At 33.8% G+C, this 20,989-nt stretch overlaps 4 protein-coding genes across 8 annotated transcripts; 2 read left to right on the top strand and 2 right to left on the bottom strand.

The window, feature by feature from the left end:
* Positions 1-161: 161 nt before the first annotated feature.
* Positions 162-1,890, top strand: LOC105765843 (polyadenylate-binding protein-interacting protein 5). The gene is made up of 2 exons (XM_012585109.2): positions 162-731; positions 1,532-1,890. The coding sequence occupies exons 1-2, from the start codon at positions 345-347 to the stop codon at positions 1,694-1,696; spliced, it is 552 nt and encodes a 183-aa protein (XP_012440563.1). The 5' UTR covers positions 162-344; the 3' UTR covers positions 1,697-1,890.
* Positions 1,891-4,395: 2,505 nt separating this feature from the next.
* On the top strand, positions 4,396-7,704 carry LOC105768468 (uncharacterized). 2 transcript variants are annotated; one of them, XM_052631354.1, is made up of 4 exons: positions 4,396-4,547; positions 4,730-4,908; positions 5,923-6,326; positions 6,852-7,704. In XM_052631354.1, exons 2-4 carry the CDS (start codon positions 4,744-4,746, stop codon positions 7,294-7,296), a joined length of 1,014 nt encoding a protein of 337 aa, XP_052487314.1. In that variant the 5' UTR covers positions 4,396-4,547; positions 4,730-4,743; the 3' UTR covers positions 7,297-7,704. The 2 variants fall into 2 exon arrangements, with proteins under 2 accessions (XP_052487314.1, XP_052487313.1); XM_052631353.1 differs by having other exon boundaries at positions 4,415-4,908.
* A 192-nt stretch (positions 7,705-7,896) lies between these two features.
* On the bottom strand, positions 7,897-13,578 carry LOC105768467 (hypothetical protein). The gene is made up of 5 exons (XM_012588387.2): positions 13,415-13,578; positions 10,519-12,825; positions 9,736-9,856; positions 9,010-9,069; positions 7,897-8,927 (listed from the first exon to the last, which is right to left on the bottom strand). Exons 2-5 carry the CDS (start codon positions 12,786-12,788, stop codon positions 7,995-7,997), a joined length of 3,384 nt encoding a protein of 1,127 aa, XP_012443841.1. The 5' UTR covers positions 12,789-12,825; positions 13,415-13,578; the 3' UTR covers positions 7,897-7,994.
* Positions 13,579-15,197: 1,619 nt separating this feature from the next.
* Positions 15,198-19,039, bottom strand: LOC105769587 (E3 ubiquitin-protein ligase At1g12760). 4 transcript variants are annotated; one of them, XM_012590315.2, is made up of 5 exons: positions 18,788-19,032; positions 16,774-17,595; positions 16,536-16,661; positions 16,163-16,454; positions 15,198-15,722 (listed from the first exon to the last, which is right to left on the bottom strand). In XM_012590315.2, the coding sequence occupies exons 2-5, from the start codon at positions 17,424-17,426 to the stop codon at positions 15,438-15,440; spliced, it is 1,356 nt and encodes a 451-aa protein (XP_012445769.1). In that variant the 5' UTR covers positions 17,427-17,595; positions 18,788-19,032; the 3' UTR covers positions 15,198-15,437. The 4 variants fall into 4 exon arrangements, with proteins under 4 accessions (XP_012445769.1, XP_012445771.1, XP_012445774.1 ...); XM_012590317.2 differs by having other exon boundaries at positions 16,774-17,550; XM_012590320.2 differs by having other exon boundaries at positions 16,774-17,539.
* Positions 19,040-20,989: the final 1,950 nt, after the last annotated feature.

Raw genomic sequence — 20,989 nt, 5'->3', positions numbered from 1 at the left:
AACTTGTGTACATGGAGTTTATTTTGTTCTAATTGCGTGACAGGTTTTCGATGCTTAGTTGCATGTTAAACAGAAATCCAGAATGATCCTATCAATGCAAGAAAAGTCACAGTTTATTCCAATTTACAATCATTTTTTTCTTTTTCTTTGTGTGTGTTTTTATCTTGTTAGGATTAGACTTGCTCATATTCATTTTCGTTCAGTATGTTGTTTTTGCTATTAGATTTTCATTTTTCTGGGTTGTTCTTTTAAAAAATGAATGATTTTGCCTAGTAATCTAATTTAATTTGTGTTTTTATGTTATGGGGGGCTAAAATGATTAGTATTCTTCTCCAGCAAAGAGAATGAAGCCAGAGGTTTCTTCGTTGAATCCCTATGCAGCCTCATACATACCACTTGCCAAAAGGGAGGGTTCCATAGCTAAAGATATTAAGGCTGGAAATGAGTCTGCTTGGTTTGATCCTTTCTCACGTAGCAATGCTTCACTTGAATCTGCAATCCCTGGAATTGGAAACCACCCGGTTGCATTGAAAAGCGACCCTGGTCATGGTTCTTTGATGCAAAATCAGGGTGAAATGAGTGGCGAGCAGATTATGGATGAGGAATTCGACATGGATTTGCAGTATCTTCGCATGATGTTCCCCGGTTTGTCCAATGACTCTGTTCTGGATGTCTACATGGCTAATAATGGAGACTTAGAAGCCACTATTGACATGCTGAACCAACTTGAGGTAAATTTTGCCTATCTTTATTTTATAATTTATATAACTTGATTGTCTGAGTGGTCTTGCTGGATTCGTTTTCTATATTATTTTCATCTCGAGTGTTTCCTGTATTATTAGCTCCTCTTGCTGTTCCATCCTGCAGATTTCCAAATGTCCCTCTATGAAAGTGCTAGTAGTGAAGTAATTGAATTTATGAATAATTTTCTGATGTTGTGGGTAACATATTTCACTTGTTTTTAACTGTATGACATCAAAGAGTTAAGGATGTTAGTCTGCATTCAAGCCTATTTCAGCATAACCATGGTTTTTCTTCATTTGTTATAATCCTCCCTGTGCAAATGATAGAGATTTTTCCACCTGTTTTTGTCTCCCACCTTTTGAACTTTCATATGATTTTATACATTGATTTATGTCAATGATTTCCCTACATATTTTGTTCTTATGGATCGTATACCTTCAGATGCTTTTATTTGTTTTTATTCACCTCACTTTCAGTTGAATATATTATAACTGAGGGTTGTATATTAGTGTTATCTTGTTCATATAAATTTGTTTGGAAATTTACCTATTCTATAATGCCATTAATAATGTATGCTAATTTGAATACTGGGGATAGGATGTTTTCCTCATGCTGCTTGCTTCTTGTTTACTCATTGTACGACAAGTTCTTTCTTTGGTTTCATTGGAAGTGATTTCTGGAGTATTTGTGATTTTGATTCTTGAATTAGTTTATGGTTGGGATTAAAAAATGCACCCTTTTGCCCTTATTTCGGTATTCATGTACACTGGATAGTTCTCTTTGTTAGATGTACACTGTTGAGTCCTCTGACACTCTTCCCGACACATTGGATATCGGTGATATCTCTGAATCTATCTCTTCAGCAAACTGTGGTACTCTTAAACTGAAGAATGTGGCAAGTGAAACCGGCGCGTCTTCATCAGGCTCTACAGAATCAGCTGTTACCTCCTGACTGACATAATCAAAGGGGTTTCAGTGTTTCTAGTTTTAGTTGTATGTCTCAGTGGATAAGAAGTGTACACAAGTAGGGTTCTTCTTCAAGGTTGAGAAATGTAGTACTTTGCTTTTAACACTTGAAGGGTTTAACATTGGATGTATAGTTGTATGCTGTAACATTTGTTTGGTGAAAGTGGCAGTTTACATGCAAATCAAATCATAGTTTTCATCAGAAATGAAAAATGATTCACATTTGTTGATGGTGGTGTATTATTATGATTTAGGTCTTAACCATCTTTTGATAGCTTTAGCTGTTGGGGTCACATCTTGGTCGCTCAACTTTTTCTACATTTGTTTGGCGATGGAAGAGTATTTTCTCTATATAATAACTTATATTAAGAGTAAGATTGTATTTTGCTCCCTACTAAAAGTACGGGCAAATTAGTTCGTGTACGTAACATCAAAGAGCAAACTAATCTTTTTGCTAAAAATTTCATCCATTTTTATAGTTAAAACGGTCTTTATATGTCGGCATGAGGTACACATGGTTAATTACATGTAATTGTCTGATTATTTTTATTGTTAACAATTGATCTTTTTACATAGTTTGTGATATATGCACAAATGAGGTGAAATTTATTAAATATTATTCACCGAAGCTATCAATTTTCAAATTTGGAAAATCAGTCGACTTGCAACGACTTTTTGGATAGGATCAAACATTCTTGGATTGAAATATTTTTATAGCGTTTGGAGATCTCTTAACTTCGATATACACTTTGACTCACTTGAACTCTCAAATATATTGAAACTCATATATGATAAAAATTATGCCTAAAAAATAGAACTCATATCACCGAATAGAACCCTACAAAATTATGCCTAAATTTTCTTTTTGACTAAGAAACATAAAACTCCTAAATATAATATTGAACTCATATCTAATAAAAACTATGCCTAAAAAATAGAATCTAATATGATTTAAACTCGAATTAAAAGCTCGAAAGTCGTAATTTTTGTAAAAATCTTGTCTAGAAATTCCTCTTGTACGGTTTTCACTAAAACAGTCATAATTGGAGCTCCCAAACTTGAAATCGAATAACTCACAATATGTTTCAAACCTAAGAGATAGGTTTTCGAACGCTATGAAAATATCTCAATCTAGAAATACATGTATCCCATACAAAAAGTAGTGGCAAGTCGACTGATTTTCTACACTTGAAAATTGACACCTTCAATAAATGAAATTTAATAAATTTCACCCCATTCATGCATATATTTATTTATTATCAAATGTAACATACAAGAATTAATTAATTAATTTGTTTATTAATAAAAAAACAAAATACAACCTTACTTTTAATATAATTATCTTTGTGATACTTTAATATATATTCAACAAATACTCTGTTATGTGACATTTACTTGAGCTTCAAGTTAAGCTTACTTGGAAATGTAAGTCTAATTCAAATAGAAGTTTCAAATCCAGATTCCGGTTTCAATGTTAATGGCATTGATTATTATGTCAAATCTTGAGAAATGAAAATATTATCAGCATCTCATGTGATACAAAATGCATCAACTTTTTAAGTAACACTATACTTTTATAGCAAATTAACAGAATTCAACTCTTATGATTTAATAGTCAATCTTCTTTGATAATACTTGCTATCTCATAAATGTTAATTATTTCTACTCGAATCGGATAATAATTTAATTAAGATACCTAACATAATGAAATATGGATTATTCGTTTTTCTTTTTCTTTTTTTTGGTGAATTTATTCATTTTTCTTTATTTACAAGTAATCGATATCAAAATCTTTTACGAAAAATCCGATTAAGAGTACTACTAATTAAAGGGAAAATTTTTATTGTCAAGTTGGCATTTGACAACAACGTTTTCCACTTTTCAAATCTTCAGTCTGGCTTTGAGTAGCCCTTGAAAAACGGCAAACGAAGGTTCAATTCCGTTGGCGCTGGCTGCCTCTTCGATTAATAATAATAATAATAATAATAATAATAATAATATCTCCCATTGTGCAGCTGCATTCAAACACTCCCTTCAGTTAAAGCTTTACATTTGTATTTATGCCGCACATTTTATTGCATAATGCAAACCACGATTTCCTACCAACAGCAAAAAAAAATTAATTTAAAAATAAAAATAAATATTTTTAGGATAAATTATATTTAAGATCACTGAATTATTAGTTCGTTTTGGTTGTTTAACTATAAAATTTACAAAATAATCATTTGATTATTTAAAATTTTTATTTAAGTCATTGAATTATTCAAAAATTTCTTTTAAGTCACTAAAATCTTTTATCCAAACGACGATCACTACGGTAGATTAATACCTATTAACAAGTAGAAAAACATATTTTGGATCCAAACTGATCTCATAGTCAATGTCAGAGATCAAAGAAAAAATTATTTAAATTTTTGTTCGCAATTTTGTGATATTTAAAATTACTTCACGAAAAAAATTTAAATTACAAAAGAGAAAAAAAAAATTCAATTGATATAAACTATGGGAATCGAAAAAATTATACATCAATGATTTTGAATGTAGTTTATCTATATTTTTTTGGGTTGGGAAAGGAACTTCATTTCATCAAAAAGTAGTACGATAGATTATGCATATGTATACTTTTTAAGACCAACCAAACAGCAATTTGACTGACGTTGGTTTTAATTTCCGTTAGTATTTTGTTGTGTTGTAGGACTGGAGTCTTCCCACAAACACGGTCTTAAATTTTAACCAAATAAATGCAGGCACATTCACCCTTTGAGAGAAACACCAATCGCTTCCACCCCTTCCACCATTCTCTCTCTCTCTTTTCTTTCTTTTCTTTGTTTAATAACGTGAGTATTTGATTCGACAATGTTAATGCTTTCTGCAGTCAAATTCTCCATTTTTCATGTTCCGATTTCGGAACACTTAAATAGATCTTGCTTTGCAGGATTTTGATTTTAAAAAAGGTTGGTTTTTGTTAAATTTGTTAAAAGATTTTGATGATTTTTAGGATTTGAATTAAATTGTGAAGGGGATAAAAGAACAATGGGGGTGGATTATTATAATGTGTTGAAGGTGGAGAAGAATGCAACAGATGATGATCTTAAGAAATCATACAGGAAATTGGCAATGAAATGGCATCCTGACAAGAACCCTAATGATAAAAAAGAAGCAGAAACCAAATTCAAGCAGATCTCTGAAGCCTATGAGGCAAGTCTTTTTCTTTCCAAATCAGTTTCCTTATTTTGCTTTTCTCTTTCATTGTTAATTAATGGTAGAATAAAGAAAAAAAAAACAGGTAATAATGGAATTTGTTATAAGTTACTCGACTTTGGTATTTGCCTTGAAGGAAATTAAATGATTTTGACTCTTGTTTGAGCTGAGGAAGACGGTGTTAGAATGAAGGAATGAATGTTAAAAAGGATTGCTATTATATATTATTAGACATGAAATATCTGTTGCTATTGCTTTCTCGGTCAGCAAATGGAATTAGAGCTTACAGCAAGAATTTAATGAATGGTAATAGAAAAGAGGCATAACATGGGAATTTAATCCATTTGCAGAAATTATATTATGTGACATGAAGACTTAGCAGCTTTAAATCTCTTTTGAGATTGTTAAGCTGACTACCGTGTTCTTGAATGGGACAGATTGATTAATTAAATGTTTTTATTTAGACTACTATTCCTCCGGGATCATTTAGTGCAGCTTTATGAATTTGTTTAGAATTTAATGTTTTTTTGCCTCTGGATATTGTTCTCAAACAATAGTGCTGCTGCTACCGGAAGTCTTGTTAAAGCTGTTGAAGGCTTTGTTTCTTTGACTATTCCGTAGTTCAAAGGTTTCTCAAACATACGAAAAGTTTAATCCTAATCCTAACCGGACTAGGGTTTTCAGCTACTATATTCTTTTTTCTCTTCTTCATGGCTTAGATTATTATTATAATTGAAACAAGTTGTATAAACCAATTTCTGTGTTCTATATTAATTAGGATGGAGGAGGGATTTGATCATGTGATTATGAGCCTGACATTTCTTTCTAAAACTGTTATAGCTTCTGATAGTCCATTGTCTGTGTATCATGTTAATCTGATCAATTTAGTCACATTAGACATCCTAGAACAGGTTTCTATTCATAATTATGTTGTCTTTCATATACTGGGATTTGGTTTTAAATCAAAAAGTTAAGATGTCAATGGAAAATTAACTAAATTTTGTGATTCAGGTCTTGAGTGACCCTCAAAAGCGAGCAGTTTATGATCAGTATGGTGAAGAAGGATTGAAAGACATGCCACCACCAGGCAGCAGCAGGCCACCTTTCGGAAAGGGCACCAGTGGGCCAAATGGGTTTAATCCTAGGAATGCAGAGGACATCTTCGCAGAGTTCTTTGGAAGTAGTCCTTTCGGGTTTGGGTCATCAGGACCTACTAGGTCTGCTAGATTCCACTCTGATGGAGCAAAGTTTGGAGGATTTAATTCGACTGACAATATTTTTCGAAGTCACAATGAAGCAACTGCACCCAGGAAACCTCCCCCAGTTGAGAGCAAATTGCCTTGCAGCCTTGAGGAGCTGTACACTGGATCAACTAGGAAGATGAAGATTTCTAGAACTGTTGTCAATGCTGCAGGGTATGTATATGCATCTCCTACAGTGAAAGACTGCTCTCTGATTTTAATTTTCCATGATTGCCTACATTTTATAGTCTGTCATCATTAATGATTCTCAAGTTTTGAGCAATCGTATGCATGATCTGCTATTGCAATCCTATGCTGGATTACCAAGGATGGAACTAATGAAATTCTTTATCAAGTTAGTTGAAACTTTTTACCATAGATGGAAACATTTTTACATAATTTAGTTCCCGCAAGTTGACAGTCAAAATATACATTTTTGTTGACCTAGAGAGGGAAGAAGAAAGGGGAAAAAAATGTTTTCAAAATCTTATGATGGCTGATGAGTTTAATTCTTTCATGCTTTGTGGCATTTTCTTTTCCATGCATGTATTTCATTGTCATGCTGAAATCTGCTAATTGAATTCGGATATTTTGGCCTTGATTAACTGGCTGCCATTGCATTTTACTAATTCTTGAAATGGAATCTTTACCCTACTAATTGAATAATAATAATAATAATAATAAGTTGAGACCGTACAGGCGACAAGTACAGGAATCAGAGATATTAACCATAGACGTGAAGCCGGGGTGGAAAAAAGGAACAAAGATAACATTCCCGGATAAAGGAAATGAGCAGCCAAATCAGCTTCCAGCAGATCTTGTATTCGTAATTGATGAGAAACCCCATGATTTATACAAAAGAGATGGCAACGACCTTGTCGTTAACCAAAGGGTGTTACTAGAAGAGGCACTTGGGGGTACAACAGTAAATCTGGTTACTCTCGATGGCCATAACTTGTCGTTGCCTGTGACCGATATTATCGGCCCGGGTTATGAGCTCGTCATTGCTAGGGAAGGAATGCCAATTGCAAAGGAAACAGGTAATAGGGGTGATCTTAGGATCAAATTTGAGGTGAAGTTCCCTACAAATTTGACACCAGAGCAAAGAGAAGGACTGAAACGAGCTCTAGTGGGGGTGAAGTAGGAATATTTCATATGCACCGGCCAAGCCGCGTTATTTGTCAGACTGAACTAAAACCTCAAAGCTGTCTTTGATATTGCCATTGACGTGTACCATCTTTGTTCTTCAAACAGAGAGTTGCCTTGCCTGTGTATAATAGTTTGACTGCAGGATTATCTTTGCAGCAGTGTACTAAACCCTAAACAATCAAAATATATCTACTAACACCCCCAGAAAAGTTACACCCGTAGCCTATTTTTTTTTTTTTGGTTCTTTGTTTTCTTTCTCATCTATTGTTGTTTAATTCTTATATTCTTGAGAGATGTGGGTTGAGATTCGATATGCAACAGTGTAACGTGCAGTTATTTTTCTATATTTGTAACTGTAACTCTTAGAAGTGGTAATATATAGATTTGTATAGATTAGTATCAATTCCATGTTTGAACTTGAGTTTCACAACTTATGAGAGTTGAACATCCCTCTGATAACAAATATCAGAGAAATAGGTATAATTTGAATGATCAATATCAACAAAACATAAAGACGAACCACAAATGTTTTCAAGCTTGCATGAAAAACAGCTAATATTGTCTATAATACTATAATTTAAATAAAGACGCTATGTAATGAAAAAAGATTTATAGAAGGATACAAAAGCTAGGGCGCGTCTAAATAAAACAGCTACATGAACGCTGGATTTACAAAAAAGTTGGAACTTAAAACTAAAAGCCCCTACTATTGGGAGCATCTTTTCGCCAGGCAGGTTGCCCAGTTCCTACTGTCGTTCCGTAAAATTGTGCTCCATTAACAAATGGTTGACCTGGGGAAGGGGAACCAGGTGGAGGAACCCACCAATTTCCATGTTGACCTTGAACATGCATAGCTGGTAATGCCTGATGGGGTAACTGCTGAGGTGCATGCATGGGCTGTTGAAAACGACGAACCTTGCTTGGTGGAGGCTGCAGATGCTGCTGTTGGGATGTTTGAGGCTGCCATTCAGGTATATCATCATCGTCATCGTCATCATTCCACTGTTGGATCGGAACCCCTACGGGTGCATTACTATTTGGTTGCCCATACTTTTGTATCAGCTCCCTCATTTGATCAACAGGACGAGATGGTGTTTGAGAATGTAAATGAGGAGCCATCCCTACTCGCTGGGATTGGTATCCAGCAGGGTATTTTGGCCCTGATGGGTTCGAGCCACCAGAGAAATTGAACTCAGGTAGATCATCTTCATCCCGGGATGCAGCAGGGCCAAATCCCGGGGGTACATCATCATCATCATCATCATCAGGAGGTACAGAATGGAGAGGAGGTCCGACATGGGTTTTTGATAGGAAATTAGAATTCACATTAGAAATAGCATCATCCTTATCGTGAGGTTTCCTAGAACTAGAAGTGAAGTGCTGTTGCTTTTTGGTGTTATGTTTATGGTGTGAAGTTGAGTTGGGTGAAATTAATTGAGCTCTTCTCCATACAACAACACCAATTAGACCATTATCAATAGCATTAAGAAGCTGAGGTTGATCCTTTGGTAGGATCCTGGTCACCATTTCAAGTGTTTTCGTGTATGGAGGGCAAAAATAAATTTCAACACCAGCGCCAGGTTCAGCAAAACCCACTCTCTCATCCAAAATATATGAATCAGCCGCCTGCACAATTTTAAATTAAATTAAATATCACATAGAAGAAATAGAACTAAGCAACATAAAACATGTTTTGTTAATTCTTTACCTCAACAAGGCTCGCATGATCACTCTCGGTTGCTCCCTCTTTGCATACAACATGCACCACCTGCAAAACATCAACATAGATATACATCAGTCTAACGTGTTTAACCGACGATTTAAGGCAAGTATTAACCAAAAACAAAAGAAAACTACATCCCCCTTCCCCAAGTAAATAAATAAATAAACCGAGTTATATGTAGTTTTTTAGAGGATCTCAATAGTTAGAAACTATTATTTTTATGTTGGGAGTTTAAACAACATTTCACATCCTTGATCTCTTCCAAAGGATATAAATTGGAAATATTGGCGACAATTGTGCCTTGAATCCTTTTCCTGTAGATTTCTTTTGTATTTGAGCGAAGTTTTATTATTTTCCCCAGATATTCATCGCTCAAACAAGAATTTGTATGCAACGTAAATCAGATGAGTCCCTATAATGAAGATAGTATCTTTTCATCTCCATGTGTTTCTTGTTCAAATCAAAACTACAAATTTTGTTCAAGTTCCATCTCTTTGGTCTTTTCAATTTTCGCCTTAAGTATGATATTTTCCCAGCGACCAAAAAGCTTATCAAAATTCCATAAATGAAATTTAACCCTATACTAACAAAAATAAAAAAAATTGAAGACAAAAAAAATGGGATAAAAGAAGTTCTTGTTCCCACAATTTTCTTTTGGGAAACAATATGGCAGTACAGGAATTCACTACAATTTAAATGAACTTGAGATACCATAACAGCCCGACTCCGGGACATTGGAAGCTCTTGGAGGAACCTCTCGAACGCTTCAAGTCTAACTCTGCCCTTGATTTCAACAAGGCTAGGCCAATCCTTTGTGCTAGTTTTTTCACCACTGCACCAGGAATAATTGGATCGTTAATATGCACGCCACAAAAATCTTAATAATAAATTAGTAATCTCCTTCTAACTCAAATTAAGATTCATAGATAATTACTCGGCAAGTGAAAAAACACGACCATAGCAATATAGGTAACACACAGACCAAAGGATACTGGGTCTACCACAAATTTATCAAAAATTTCAACCTAGAAGGGATATGCTTTCTCCAAGCAGCCAACATAAAGTGCTCATCCCCGCTTCGTGAAGAATTGTTCTTTGAAATTGTTCAAGAAAATAATACTTAGCTTGGTCAAGTAATGTAGAAATAAGGTTTAAAATCTATCACATCTACCCCACTTATGGTTCAGACATTAAAAAACTACGAGATAATTTTCACCATCAAAGTAAACAACCTAAACTTAAGCCCTGCCTTCTCAACAACAAAGCACAAGATAGATAAAGACATGCCTGCTCCCATACCAATATACAAACACGAGCATCCCAGATAATAACATACAAACAAGGACATACACAAACAGATATAGGCAAAAGGGATCAATAACAAATTATAATCAGTAAAACACAAACAGATATAGGCAAAAGGGATCAATAACAAATTATAATCAGTAAAAAGTTCCAAGGACAACATAGCCTTGTATAGCTTCTACAACTTACCTCTTAAAAAGACAAACAACAGAAGTCATGGATGAGACATTCAGCTGCAGCATCCCTTCCCAGACACGTTCACCCTTCAAAATGGCTACAGAAGCTACTGTTTCTGTTTTCATAGTAGTATCATTCGGCTTGACATCTGAATCAGATTTCAGATTACTTGAACCAGTGTTTACAAGTTTATCAGGCACAGTTTCAGGAGGATCTTGTGAAGCTCGACCAGAAGACTTTGAGTCATATCCAGCTTCTGAATCGTCCTTGTCAGAAGTGGATGTTGCCTTTCCAGCATCACCAGGCAAATTCTCAAATGGTGGCTCTGAATCAAGAGATTGCATGAACTCATCAAGGGAAACAATTGGAGGAAGAAAATCCGCATCCTTCAATTCATCTTCTCCCATCAACCCTTGCATTGGATCAGGACCCTCACTTGAAGGAATGGTAATGGTAAGATTTGGGTCTTCTAGCTTGTTTTTTTCACCTACGGTTTTTGTTTCATGTTCCTTTCCAACAGTTTTACTATTCCTAGGAGCTTGTTTTGCATCAGTTTTAGGTCGCCGAGTAACTGAAGTTCCAGCAGAAACTTCCACTGAAGAACTGTCAGTTTGTTCAACCTCTACTTGAAATTCACCCTTATGTGTTTTCCTCACCAGGCGTCTAATATCAACTTCTACATCAGGCAAAATTACCATTTGAGCAAGTTCTTCAGCTTTGGCTTGTCGCCACAGTGAAAGCTCTTTAGAAGCCAGCTCCTCAGCACTCATTGAACATAATCGCTCTGGGGGAATTTCGCCAGACGCAACTCTTTCCCTGAGTTCAGGGTTGTTACGATCCTTTAAATTAAACAATAGAGACCTACCCTTCTCCTTATACTTTTTATTCACACCTCCAAATAATTTAAAGAGTTCTGCTTCAATTTGATATGCCAACTCCTCTGGAGATGGTAATAATTGCTCTAATTCATTTTTTTCAACGTTTTCATTATCTGGGATTTGTTTTCCATCCATTTCCAATTCCTTTTTCTTTGTCATGTCTATTTCAGGTTCTAATACCCAAGAAAGGCCATTTCCCTGTAAAAGTTCATCTCTAGCAAAAATGTTGTCACTAAATGGAACTTCCTCATCAGGTAACAGATTGCTTGATTGAAATTGCTTCCTATCATATTGCAATGTTTGTGTAGTATCACTATTAGTTCCATCAGCAGAACTACCCTGATTGGAGCACATTGTCCCCTGAGGTTCTGCAGATATAGAGTGAACAGCATCTGAATTACCAGAACCAGAATCAACAGGGTGAGAACCCTCTTCTCGCTTCACTGGGGAACCCATGGCTTCAACATTGGAATTCTTCTCCGGTGTCGCATTTTCAGCTTGCTGCTGAGATACCAAGGCTAGTGCACCAGCTAAAGACTCCCGCATCTTGGACCTCACAGATTCAGATGACTCCGCCTGAACCCTTGGTGACGGGCGCGTCTGTGCAGGCTGATTCCTTGGAGCTGATGACCCAGATTTACTTGGAACCAATCTCTTATTAGATGCTGGAGAAAGCTGTGAACCTGGTGAGTTGGAAACTGACTGCATCTGTACAGGACTTTGACTAGGTGCAGACATTGGTTGCAGCCAAGGCCTGTGTTCCGTTTGTGCCACTCGTTTGTTTGGCAAAGATAACTTTTGTGGAATAGAATTGGGAGAAATTGGTTCCATTGGGGCTTTGCGCTTGTTCAAAGTTGATAATTGATGGGGCCTAGGGCTATCCAACATTGTGGGAGTCATTTTTCCTACTTGCTTATTAGCCATTAAGTACTGTTGTGGAGGCTGAGTATATGTTTGGGATTCAATGTTTCCACCTTGCTGCTGTTGTTGTAGCTGAGTATAAGTTTGGGATTCAATGTTTCCACCTTGCTGTTGTTGTGGCAGCTGAGTATATGTTTGGTATTCAACGTTTCCACCTTGCTGCTGTTGTGGTAGTTGAGTATATGTTTGGTATTTGATGTTACCACCTTGCTGCTGTTGTGGTAGCTGAGTGTATGTTTGAGATTCGATGTTTCCACCTTGCTGGTTCGGCATCGAGGAAAACTGCGACCCAAGACCATTTGACATGGATCCCATCTGTCCAATAGGCATATTTGAAGGTATCTGGTGCTGTAAAGATTCATTGGTCCCAAATCCCATCAATCCCACGGACATAGATGCATCCATTTTGCTGGAAATTGATTCTAGCTGAGCCATTTGGTTACCAGGCATCGACAACTGCTGAGATACCAGATTGTTGGACATGCTAGACCGTCACCATAGAATACATATACAAATATAACTGCATGGTAAAATAGTAAACAGAACATTATCATACTATCAAATCATGTCCACAAGTTCAGATGCTCAATTCATCGATGAAACAAAACAATAAGCATGCAGATCAAGCTCCAAAATTTAAGGAATATATGAAATAGTGATTAAACTTCCCCAAAATATTAAAACAATTCAAAGAGGAAAAAAAGATAGCTGAATATGCATATAACTTTAACTTAACGAAAATACTCGATATAATTATTATCCAAGTCCAAAAATTAGAAAATAGGTACAAAGAATCATAATCAAATTCAATGAATAAAAGCACAAAATCGAACTAACCGAGATTAGGTCTCACATAAAAAAGCCAGATCTAGCAAAAAGAAAGGGAAAAAAACTAGTAATTCTGGGGATAACTAATAAATAGGGGGGGAAAGTCGTGCAAAGTCCAGAAACATAAAAGAAACGGAAAATGAAAAAGACTAAACATCCAAAACACAGAAACGTATTCAAATCACAAGCCCTAAATCAAACAAGTAACTACAATTTCCTTTTAAAAAAAGAGAGTAATTAATGAAATAGAAGATCTAGAATCTCGAAGTTAGAAAGCTTACCTGGATCGAGAGAGCAGAACTGAGAGAGAGAGAGAGAGAGACGGCTATAAAGATAAAATGAGGGTAAAGAGTTCGATGAAAGCTTGTAGGAGGCTTTGAAGAGTTTGTTTGTTTCGTTGCGAAGAATTTGTGAACCCTAAATAATAATAAAAAAAAACAGATAATAATAAAAAAATAAATAATATTTTAAAGAAAAGCAATACGTATACTTCATTATGGTAGAATAGAAGGGTTGTTTTTTTTTCTTTTACGAGTCTTGTGTTTATCTTTTATTTCGTGTCAAATCGTTAAAATGGAAGTGCTACTACATTCTAGAGACGGATTATTAGATTGACACGTAGACTTATTAATTCTGGCCAATTGTAATTTTCGGCCCCCCTCTGTATGCCTTCTATGTAAATCGGGTCCAAGCTAACATTGAGCTGCCCAGTTCTTAAATAGATTCAATCATAGGTTACATTTTCAGATCCAAATCCACCCTCAAACATTGATAAGCTTGCATTAAAAAATTATAAAAATTCACATATCAGTTCATAAATAAATAATATACTTGTCACTGTTTTAATTTTTAATTTTTATATTTAACTTTTTTTATTTTTACTGAAAATGTATATAATATAATAATCTTTTATTATTCGTCAATTCTATGAATTATTGTTATTTGAATGATTTACCTACACTAATACTAACTAGAATTTATTACTACAAATTGATATAATTTCAAAAAAATAAAATAGATATATTGTATTATAGGTGAATTTTCTTATGGTAAGAGTCTGTGGTTTATTTTTTATTTTTTAAATATTGAAAAATTAACTCAATTGAAAATTAATATTTTCAATAATTTAATTTTTACACAAGCTTGATAATCTAAAATAAAAACAATTTGACAGAACTATTTTGTAAAATGTATGGAAAATAATAAGCAGATAACAACTAATCACTTTGGAGAATATTTTAAATTAATTTAATATTAAATTATCCTTTAAAAATTTTACGTTTAAAATTTTATTTTTTGTAAATCTTTTAAAACTAAAGATAAAATGTAAAATTATTTATTTTATAATTTAAAATCTTTATTTATCAAAAACTGATTATGTTTCAGTAATTAATTTATTTTAAGTAATATATCAAACAATTTTATAAAATCTTTATTTATCAAAAACTAATTATGTTTCAGTAATTAATTTATTTTAAGTAATATATCAAACAATTTTATAAAAATTTAAAGCCAAATCAATTACTCCCATTATATATATATATATAGTAAATAAATTATTGAATGATCTTCATTAGACCTATTCAAAGGCCGAGTAGGCCACCCAATTCAAATTGTGCCAGGCTTAGAGAAAGATTTTTACATCTCAAACCGAGAATTCAATTTAAATAATAAAAATTTAAATTTAATTATAAAAATATGTATATCAACTAAAAATATTTTTTAATTTTGTAATAATAAAACAAATTTTTTGAAAGGTACAGTCTAAAAACGAATCTAGACTTACAAAATTTTTAAAACTGGGCCACTAAGCGCCGCCTGATGCGAACCATTGACACCTTTAATCTTCATATCCGAGCTTACAATTAATTGATATTTTTCATCATATACATGCATTTTGTTTACATCATAATACTACCTATAGTTAAGGTAAATTAGATTATCATAATCAATATACTTATCCAAAAACAAAAAATTGAGGAGTGGATGTCCCTTAAAATTTCATTGCTTTGAAGTCAGAAAAATGAAGAAAATCTACTAAGCAGGGAAGACTACGAGGAAAAGTTCAAAAGATTCATCATTTTTCTCATTACTTCCTAAGCCCACGGTACAAATTACAATTATCTTTAAATGCAAAAACCAGAAATTCTTGCCAATTCTGCAATATATCTATATATCAATTATGTCGCTAATCAAATTTCATTTAACAAAAGTGATTCATGCAATCACCATAGACACCTTGCAATTCCAAAGCATTAAATGTATCATACTGCTCTATTTTTTTATTACATCATCATTATAATATTAAAACATGGAGCTGGAGCTGGAGCTGGAGCTGGTATAACTGTTACCAGTCCTCCTTTCTCCTCGTCGCTGGTTGTCATTCGGTCCAGAGAGAGAACTCAAGATGGTGGCACTTGTACCCGAGATTGCGTCCAGTAAGTTCTCGCCAACCTCGCTCTTGCAAAGAGGGCAGGAAGCATTGATCTTAAGCCATTTGTCAACACATTCCTTGTGCATGAAATGAGAACATGGCAACTCCCTTAACTCATCGTTGTTTGCGTATTTCGCCAAACAAATGCAGCAGATCTGTATAAAATCCCAGCAGTGCCGTTGTATCAGTACGTATCTGAAGACGAAAATATTCACAAAAAGAAAAAGCAAACCAGCAGACTATAAGGTCTCATTGATCAGTCCCAAGTAAATTTCTAAATATCATCACATCTTTAACTGAGCTACTATGGTATCGCAGAATCAAACAGTGCATAGTCTTATTTGGTCGTCTGGGATCACAACTTAACAAAGCTGCTCAGTTTCAGAACCCAAATGATATGATGTGCTCAAAATAGTTCAATAAATCAGAGGAGAATGTATATGTTAAATATTAAATATGCTAACACATCGTCTATGATACCTTCAATCATGAATTTCAACTCAAAATATGCAAAGAGAGATCTGTGCTTTTTATTTACCGGACCCGTAAGACATGTAACTGAATTGTGTAAACAATAATCAAAAGAAACACTCACTGCATCTTCTCCAGAGATGACACGTTCCTTTTCAGTTCCGGCAGCTACAACACCACCCTCACCGGCACCCAAGTTTATTTCCCTACCATCACCATTTCTACTTTTCTTCGCCTTGAACTTGTAAGTAGGTAAAGCATTTATGGATTCGGAAGTGGCACCTCTGGTCTGTGATAGGTCCTCTCTAAACCCAAGGACAGAAATAATACAAGGCAGGCAACAGCAGATCGTGGCACATAGAATGAAGGGCATTGCGTATCCAATACAACTAATCGCAAGAAAAACTATACATAACCTGCAAGCCAAAAAAGGATAAACTCTCAGAAAAAGGTATAAATCAAAGTTAAACACAAAAAATGCCACTAGGCCCGTGTACCTGTACATGTTAGGAGCCTCATTTGCAGATGAATGCCCACCAAAGATCCAGACATTGCCAACCACAAACCAAACAGCAAAGAAGCAATCTAAAACCATTTTGAAGTATTCAACTAGTGCCTTAATTCTGCAGGATAAAAACCAGCTGATCAGCAACTAACTGGTATTGTTGCCAGAAAAAAGAAAGCTTATACCATGCACTTGTATGTCATTTCAGACTAACAATAAGTAAATTATACCTTGCACTTGTAACTCCTGCACTTTGACCACCTCTACTACTTGTAGTTGCAGTATGATGATCAGCCCCATCAGTAGTCCTAGTGACAGAGAGAGAAAAGGGTCCGGCAGGGACATTAATGCGTGAAGTGTTGCGATGTTGAGCTGAGTCTTGCTCAGAAGCCTGGTTACGATGCCGATAACGCCAATAAAGAAGAGGGAGGGTTGCTACACAACCAGAAGCATAACCCACAATCCATGCAAACAACGGTGTACGGGGATGCTCATTCCTTGACAAAGCCAGGACAATAACAGATGCTACAATCTGGCTCACTGTAAGAACTAGTTCAATAGAAATCCACAAACCAGAATTCAATGGACTCCGACGACGACGGGCTTCCCCTCTCCTGACAACAGAAGGGGTTCTTGAGTTTGTGCCATTGGAAGAAGATGTTGAAGGTTGAGAACCTATCACTCTTGTACTACTAGAAGGTCCGTCTTCACGCTGGAAGACATCCAAACCATTCGAAGTTGTTTCACGAGACAAGTTTGATGAAGTATCACTACTCGTCAGTATGTCAATAGCATGTTCACTAAAGTTGTCTGATCGCTCCATTAACAATGGACAGGTCTCAGTTTGATTTTCGGAATGCAGTTCCAAAGAGGAAACATCCATCTAAGATCACCAACACAACTGGAAATGACGAAAGCATAGAAACCTTGTGTATGTACCACTTTGTTAACTGTGCCGAAACAATGAGCACTTTCGTCCCTCGTATTTGTCAAGTTCTGATGATTGACTTAATTATTTGCCACCATAAGATAGATATATTAACAATTGTTCCCTTGAGAACGAAAAATGTTACTAAATCAGAACAAAAAAAATGTCAACATTTTCTAGCCCTTTGGGACACTAATAATAGTAGCTAAGAATAAATCAAAATGAAAAGGCAAAATTATTGAACCTATTGTTTTTATAATAAGAACCCACAAAATCCAAAAAAAGAAAAGAACATAAATCCCCATCAAGAGAACTAATAAAAAGGCTTGGCTCCCTTGGGCTTTTCAAAACCTAGTTAATAAATGAAAAGGGAAACATATATAATCAAAGTATAATTTGTCCCATAATAAAACTGATATAATCAATCATGTTTAGATGCCTTATTGCAGATATTCGCACTCTCCTATTATAATCAAGCTGATATAATCAAACTGCACACCAACATAATGTCAAAGTGGATTTGCCTTAAATCCTGGCACCAGAGGACCCTTAACCAAGCAAAGGCCTCAGACACTTTCTTATGACAAACAAGAAGTTTAAGGGTGGAATTCAGGTTTAAGCAATACATATCCATTGCTCATTTGAAATTTCGGCTCAAAAAAAATGCGGAGATGAGGAAAAGCCAAATCAAGTTCTTTCAAAAATCTTAACTAAAATAACATCGGTAACAACTTCACTCTTAACTTAGGTTCAAGGGCTATTCACCATAGCAACACCCCACCCCCAAGCCGTCACTCCGGCGGCATCCACCCACCCTATAAAAAGGCAAGGAAAACCAAAATGGTGGTGATAAACTCGAGGGCGACTATTACAGTTCCTTTAGCTGCATAAAATTTCTTATTCCTATTAGTTCTCTTTCTTGTTTTCTTCTTCAATAAAATCAAAAGTGGGAAACCCCATTCCTATAACAAGCTCTAATTTATGTACTACTTAAAAATCTATTCAAATTGAAGCCAATTAGCAACCGCTCTTGAGATCGAATCAATACCTTGCCCCTTAAACAAATAAACTCGGTTCCTCGATCAACACGAATCTCTATGCCCCCCCCCCCCTTTTGAGCCGTACAAAGTGAAGCCTTGACTAATATTTAAAAACTATCAATTTGAAACCTGGGAAACAAAATATCACCAATCCTCACTCAAAGAACCTCCCAAGAGTAACAAAAATTTCAATCTAAAGCAACAATAATTAAAAAAAAAAACAATCAAATATAAATGAATGAAACAAAGAAGGCAAACATAAAGAGAAAATCATACCGGAAAGGGATTGAACTGGGGAAAGTTAGATTTGAGACTGTTTGAAGCCCAGAAGTGAAACGGAGAAGAAGAAACGAGTGACGACGTTGAGTTAGTAAATGAGACGACAACAATGATGATGATGATGGTGCCTTCTTCAGCATTAGAAATGGCGCGTGATGTGATAGCGCGTCTTTTTGCTATTTTTAGGTATTTTTTTTCTTCTACTGAGATATAATAATAAGACTACAGTGTAAGGATTGGACCTCCTTCATTTGCTTGGATAAGTATCTTCGGAAAAATACCATAATAAGACTACCTCTTCCCTTTGTTTTTTATCTTAAAAATTTTCAAATACAACTTCGATTGCTTTTTCTTTTCTAAATATCTCATCAATCTTTGTACTTTTTAATTTCTCTATTTTTATATTCTAAAGTTTAAATTTAACACTATTAAATTTTATTAAATTTATTGTGTGATATTTTAAAATAAAAATACTCACATAATACAATATAATTAAAAAATAGTATCATAATAAACTTGAATTTAATTAAAAATTTTGACATATTAATAATTAGACCTAAATTTTAATCTCTAAAAATATATAAATTAAATTTAAAATTTAAAAACTTGTGTCATATTTTAACTCTTTTTTCTCTTCAACTTTTGTACTTCTCTCATCACGCAATATAATTAATTTTTCAAGTTGATAATTTGAAAACATAATATAAAATAAATATTTTATATTTTTATATAAAATTTTAATTTATGTTATTAGTCCTTATATTATTCATAAATTATGAATTTAATCTTTATACTTTAATTTATTCATTTTTAATTTTATATTTTTCAAATTTAAAAATTTTAATCCTAATAAAATAATAACTACTAAACCCATTATTTTTTAATCTTAAAATATATATTATCATGTGTAAAATCATAACAAAAATGAAATATAATAACTATTAATACAAACAACTCTATAATAAATTTATCTATTTGAGTGCATGGAAGGAAAAAAAGTTACCAAATTTGAACCCACAATCCCACACCAATATTAAATTCGGCCGCTGAATTAAAACTTTGTTGTTGTTTTTCCTTATCCTAAATCATAGAGTTGTCCATCTAATACAAGCAGGCAAGCAGTAATTGGGCTCCATCAACCAGCAATTTGATCGGCTTTAATCACAATAAGAATCTCTATCCAAAGCTATGAATGGCTCTTTCTTTGTTTGTTTATATTAAACGTAAGCTTTCTTTCTTTGTTTAATCCAATCCTAAATTTGCTTAAATATATATAGTTTTTATTTAAGTCAACGATTATAAATATGGCTAAATAAATTATCTTTTAACTCAGATTAATTAATTTAATTAATTAATTCACACATAATTTTTTACCGACCTTAAATTTTATTAAATATCTAAAGTTTTATTGGTGAGATAATTTTAATTAATTATTAGAATCTAGATTAAAATTTTCGAATTTATACTTTTAAGTTCATAACATTTAGTAATTTACGTATAAATAAAATTTTAATATAAATCGATATTTTATTTGAAAAATAAACGTTAATTAAATACAAATCAGAAGATAAAAAAGGTTTATTTAGATGTTAAAGAAAAGCACAGACTTATTTAAATGAAACAGTGTTTTTTCATATTTAAACTGTATCAAATTATTCAGTTTAAAGTTTACATTTTCCTTTTCATATTTTAAAATTACTATTTGTTTTTTATAAAATAAAATAAGAGTATGGGCATCTTAGACGAGGGGATATCACGTGTTTCTAGTCAAGGAAGTGCTGAAATCACACGTTTTTTGCCATAAAAAGAGTAGATAGAAGATTTTATTTTCTGCCTTTATTTTATTTATAACTGATTTAAGAAACATTTGGATTTTGAATTCAAGATTCTTCTTTTTAAATGGCTTGAACCTTTACTGTTTGAATGCAACTTTCTTTTAATGTCTTGAAACCTCTTCCTGCAATCTTGAACCCTAGGGCTTGTGTCTCCAGTTTTGGACACTTGCGAAAATCATTTTGTTTTATTTTCTTTTTAAGTTTTTTTTTTTTAAAGAGATGCCAACACTTGGACAACATTGAAAACACTTTTTTGACTTTTCAGATTTAGTGAGTGTATTTAAGGATTTTCTTTTTTAGAATAAATTATTTTTTACTTCTGATATTATTATAAAATTATAAATGATGTAATAAAATTATCACA

The sequence above is a fragment of the Gossypium raimondii genome, chromosome 5 (assembly GCF_025698545.1).
Source record: "Gossypium raimondii isolate GPD5lz chromosome 5, ASM2569854v1, whole genome shotgun sequence".
Lineage (NCBI taxonomy): Eukaryota > Viridiplantae > Streptophyta > Magnoliopsida > Malvales > Malvaceae > Gossypium > Gossypium raimondii.
Note: the sequence above shows the minus strand (reverse complement) of the source record. Positions and strands in the feature narration are given on the sequence as shown.

Bases quoted from the DNA above. Each gene is read 5' to 3' on its own strand.
- LOC105765843 (XM_012585109.2), top strand. From the start codon at position 345: ATGAAGCCAGAGGTTTCTTCGTTGAATCCCTATGCAGCCTCATACATA. The intron at 732-1,531 runs GTAAATTTTGCC...TCTCTTTGTTAG, and splicing joins ACATGCTGAACCAACTTGAG to ATGTACACTGTTGAGTCCTC.
- LOC105768468 (XM_052631354.1), top strand. From the start codon at position 4,744: ATGGGGGTGGATTATTATAATGTGTTGAAGGTGGAGAAGAATGCAACA. The intron at 4,909-5,922 runs GCAAGTCTTTTT...TTTGTGATTCAG, and splicing joins AGATCTCTGAAGCCTATGAG to GTCTTGAGTGACCCTCAAAA. The intron at 6,327-6,851 runs GTATGTATATGC...GAGACCGTACAG, and splicing joins ACTGTTGTCAATGCTGCAGG to GCGACAAGTACAGGAATCAG.
- LOC105768467 (XM_012588387.2), bottom strand. From the start codon at position 12,788: ATGTCCAACAATCTGGTATCTCAGCAGTTGTCGATGCCTGGTAACCAA. The intron at 9,857-10,518 runs GTAAGTTGTAGA...TTCCTGGTGCAG, and splicing joins GTTGTTTGTCTTTTTAAGAG to TGGTGAAAAAACTAGCACAA. The intron at 8,928-9,009 runs GTAAAGAATTAA...AAAATTGTGCAG, and splicing joins ATCATGCGAGCCTTGTTGAG to GCGGCTGATTCATATATTTT.
- LOC105769587 (XM_012590315.2), bottom strand. From the start codon at position 17,426: ATGGATGTTTCCTCTTTGGAACTGCATTCCGAAAATCAAACTGAGACC. The intron at 16,662-16,773 runs GTATAATTTACT...TTTATCCTGCAG, and splicing joins GCAGGAGTTACAAGTGCAAG to AATTAAGGCACTAGTTGAAT. The intron at 16,455-16,535 runs GTACACGGGCCT...TTTGGCTTGCAG, and splicing joins GAGGCTCCTAACATGTACAG to GTTATGTATAGTTTTTCTTG.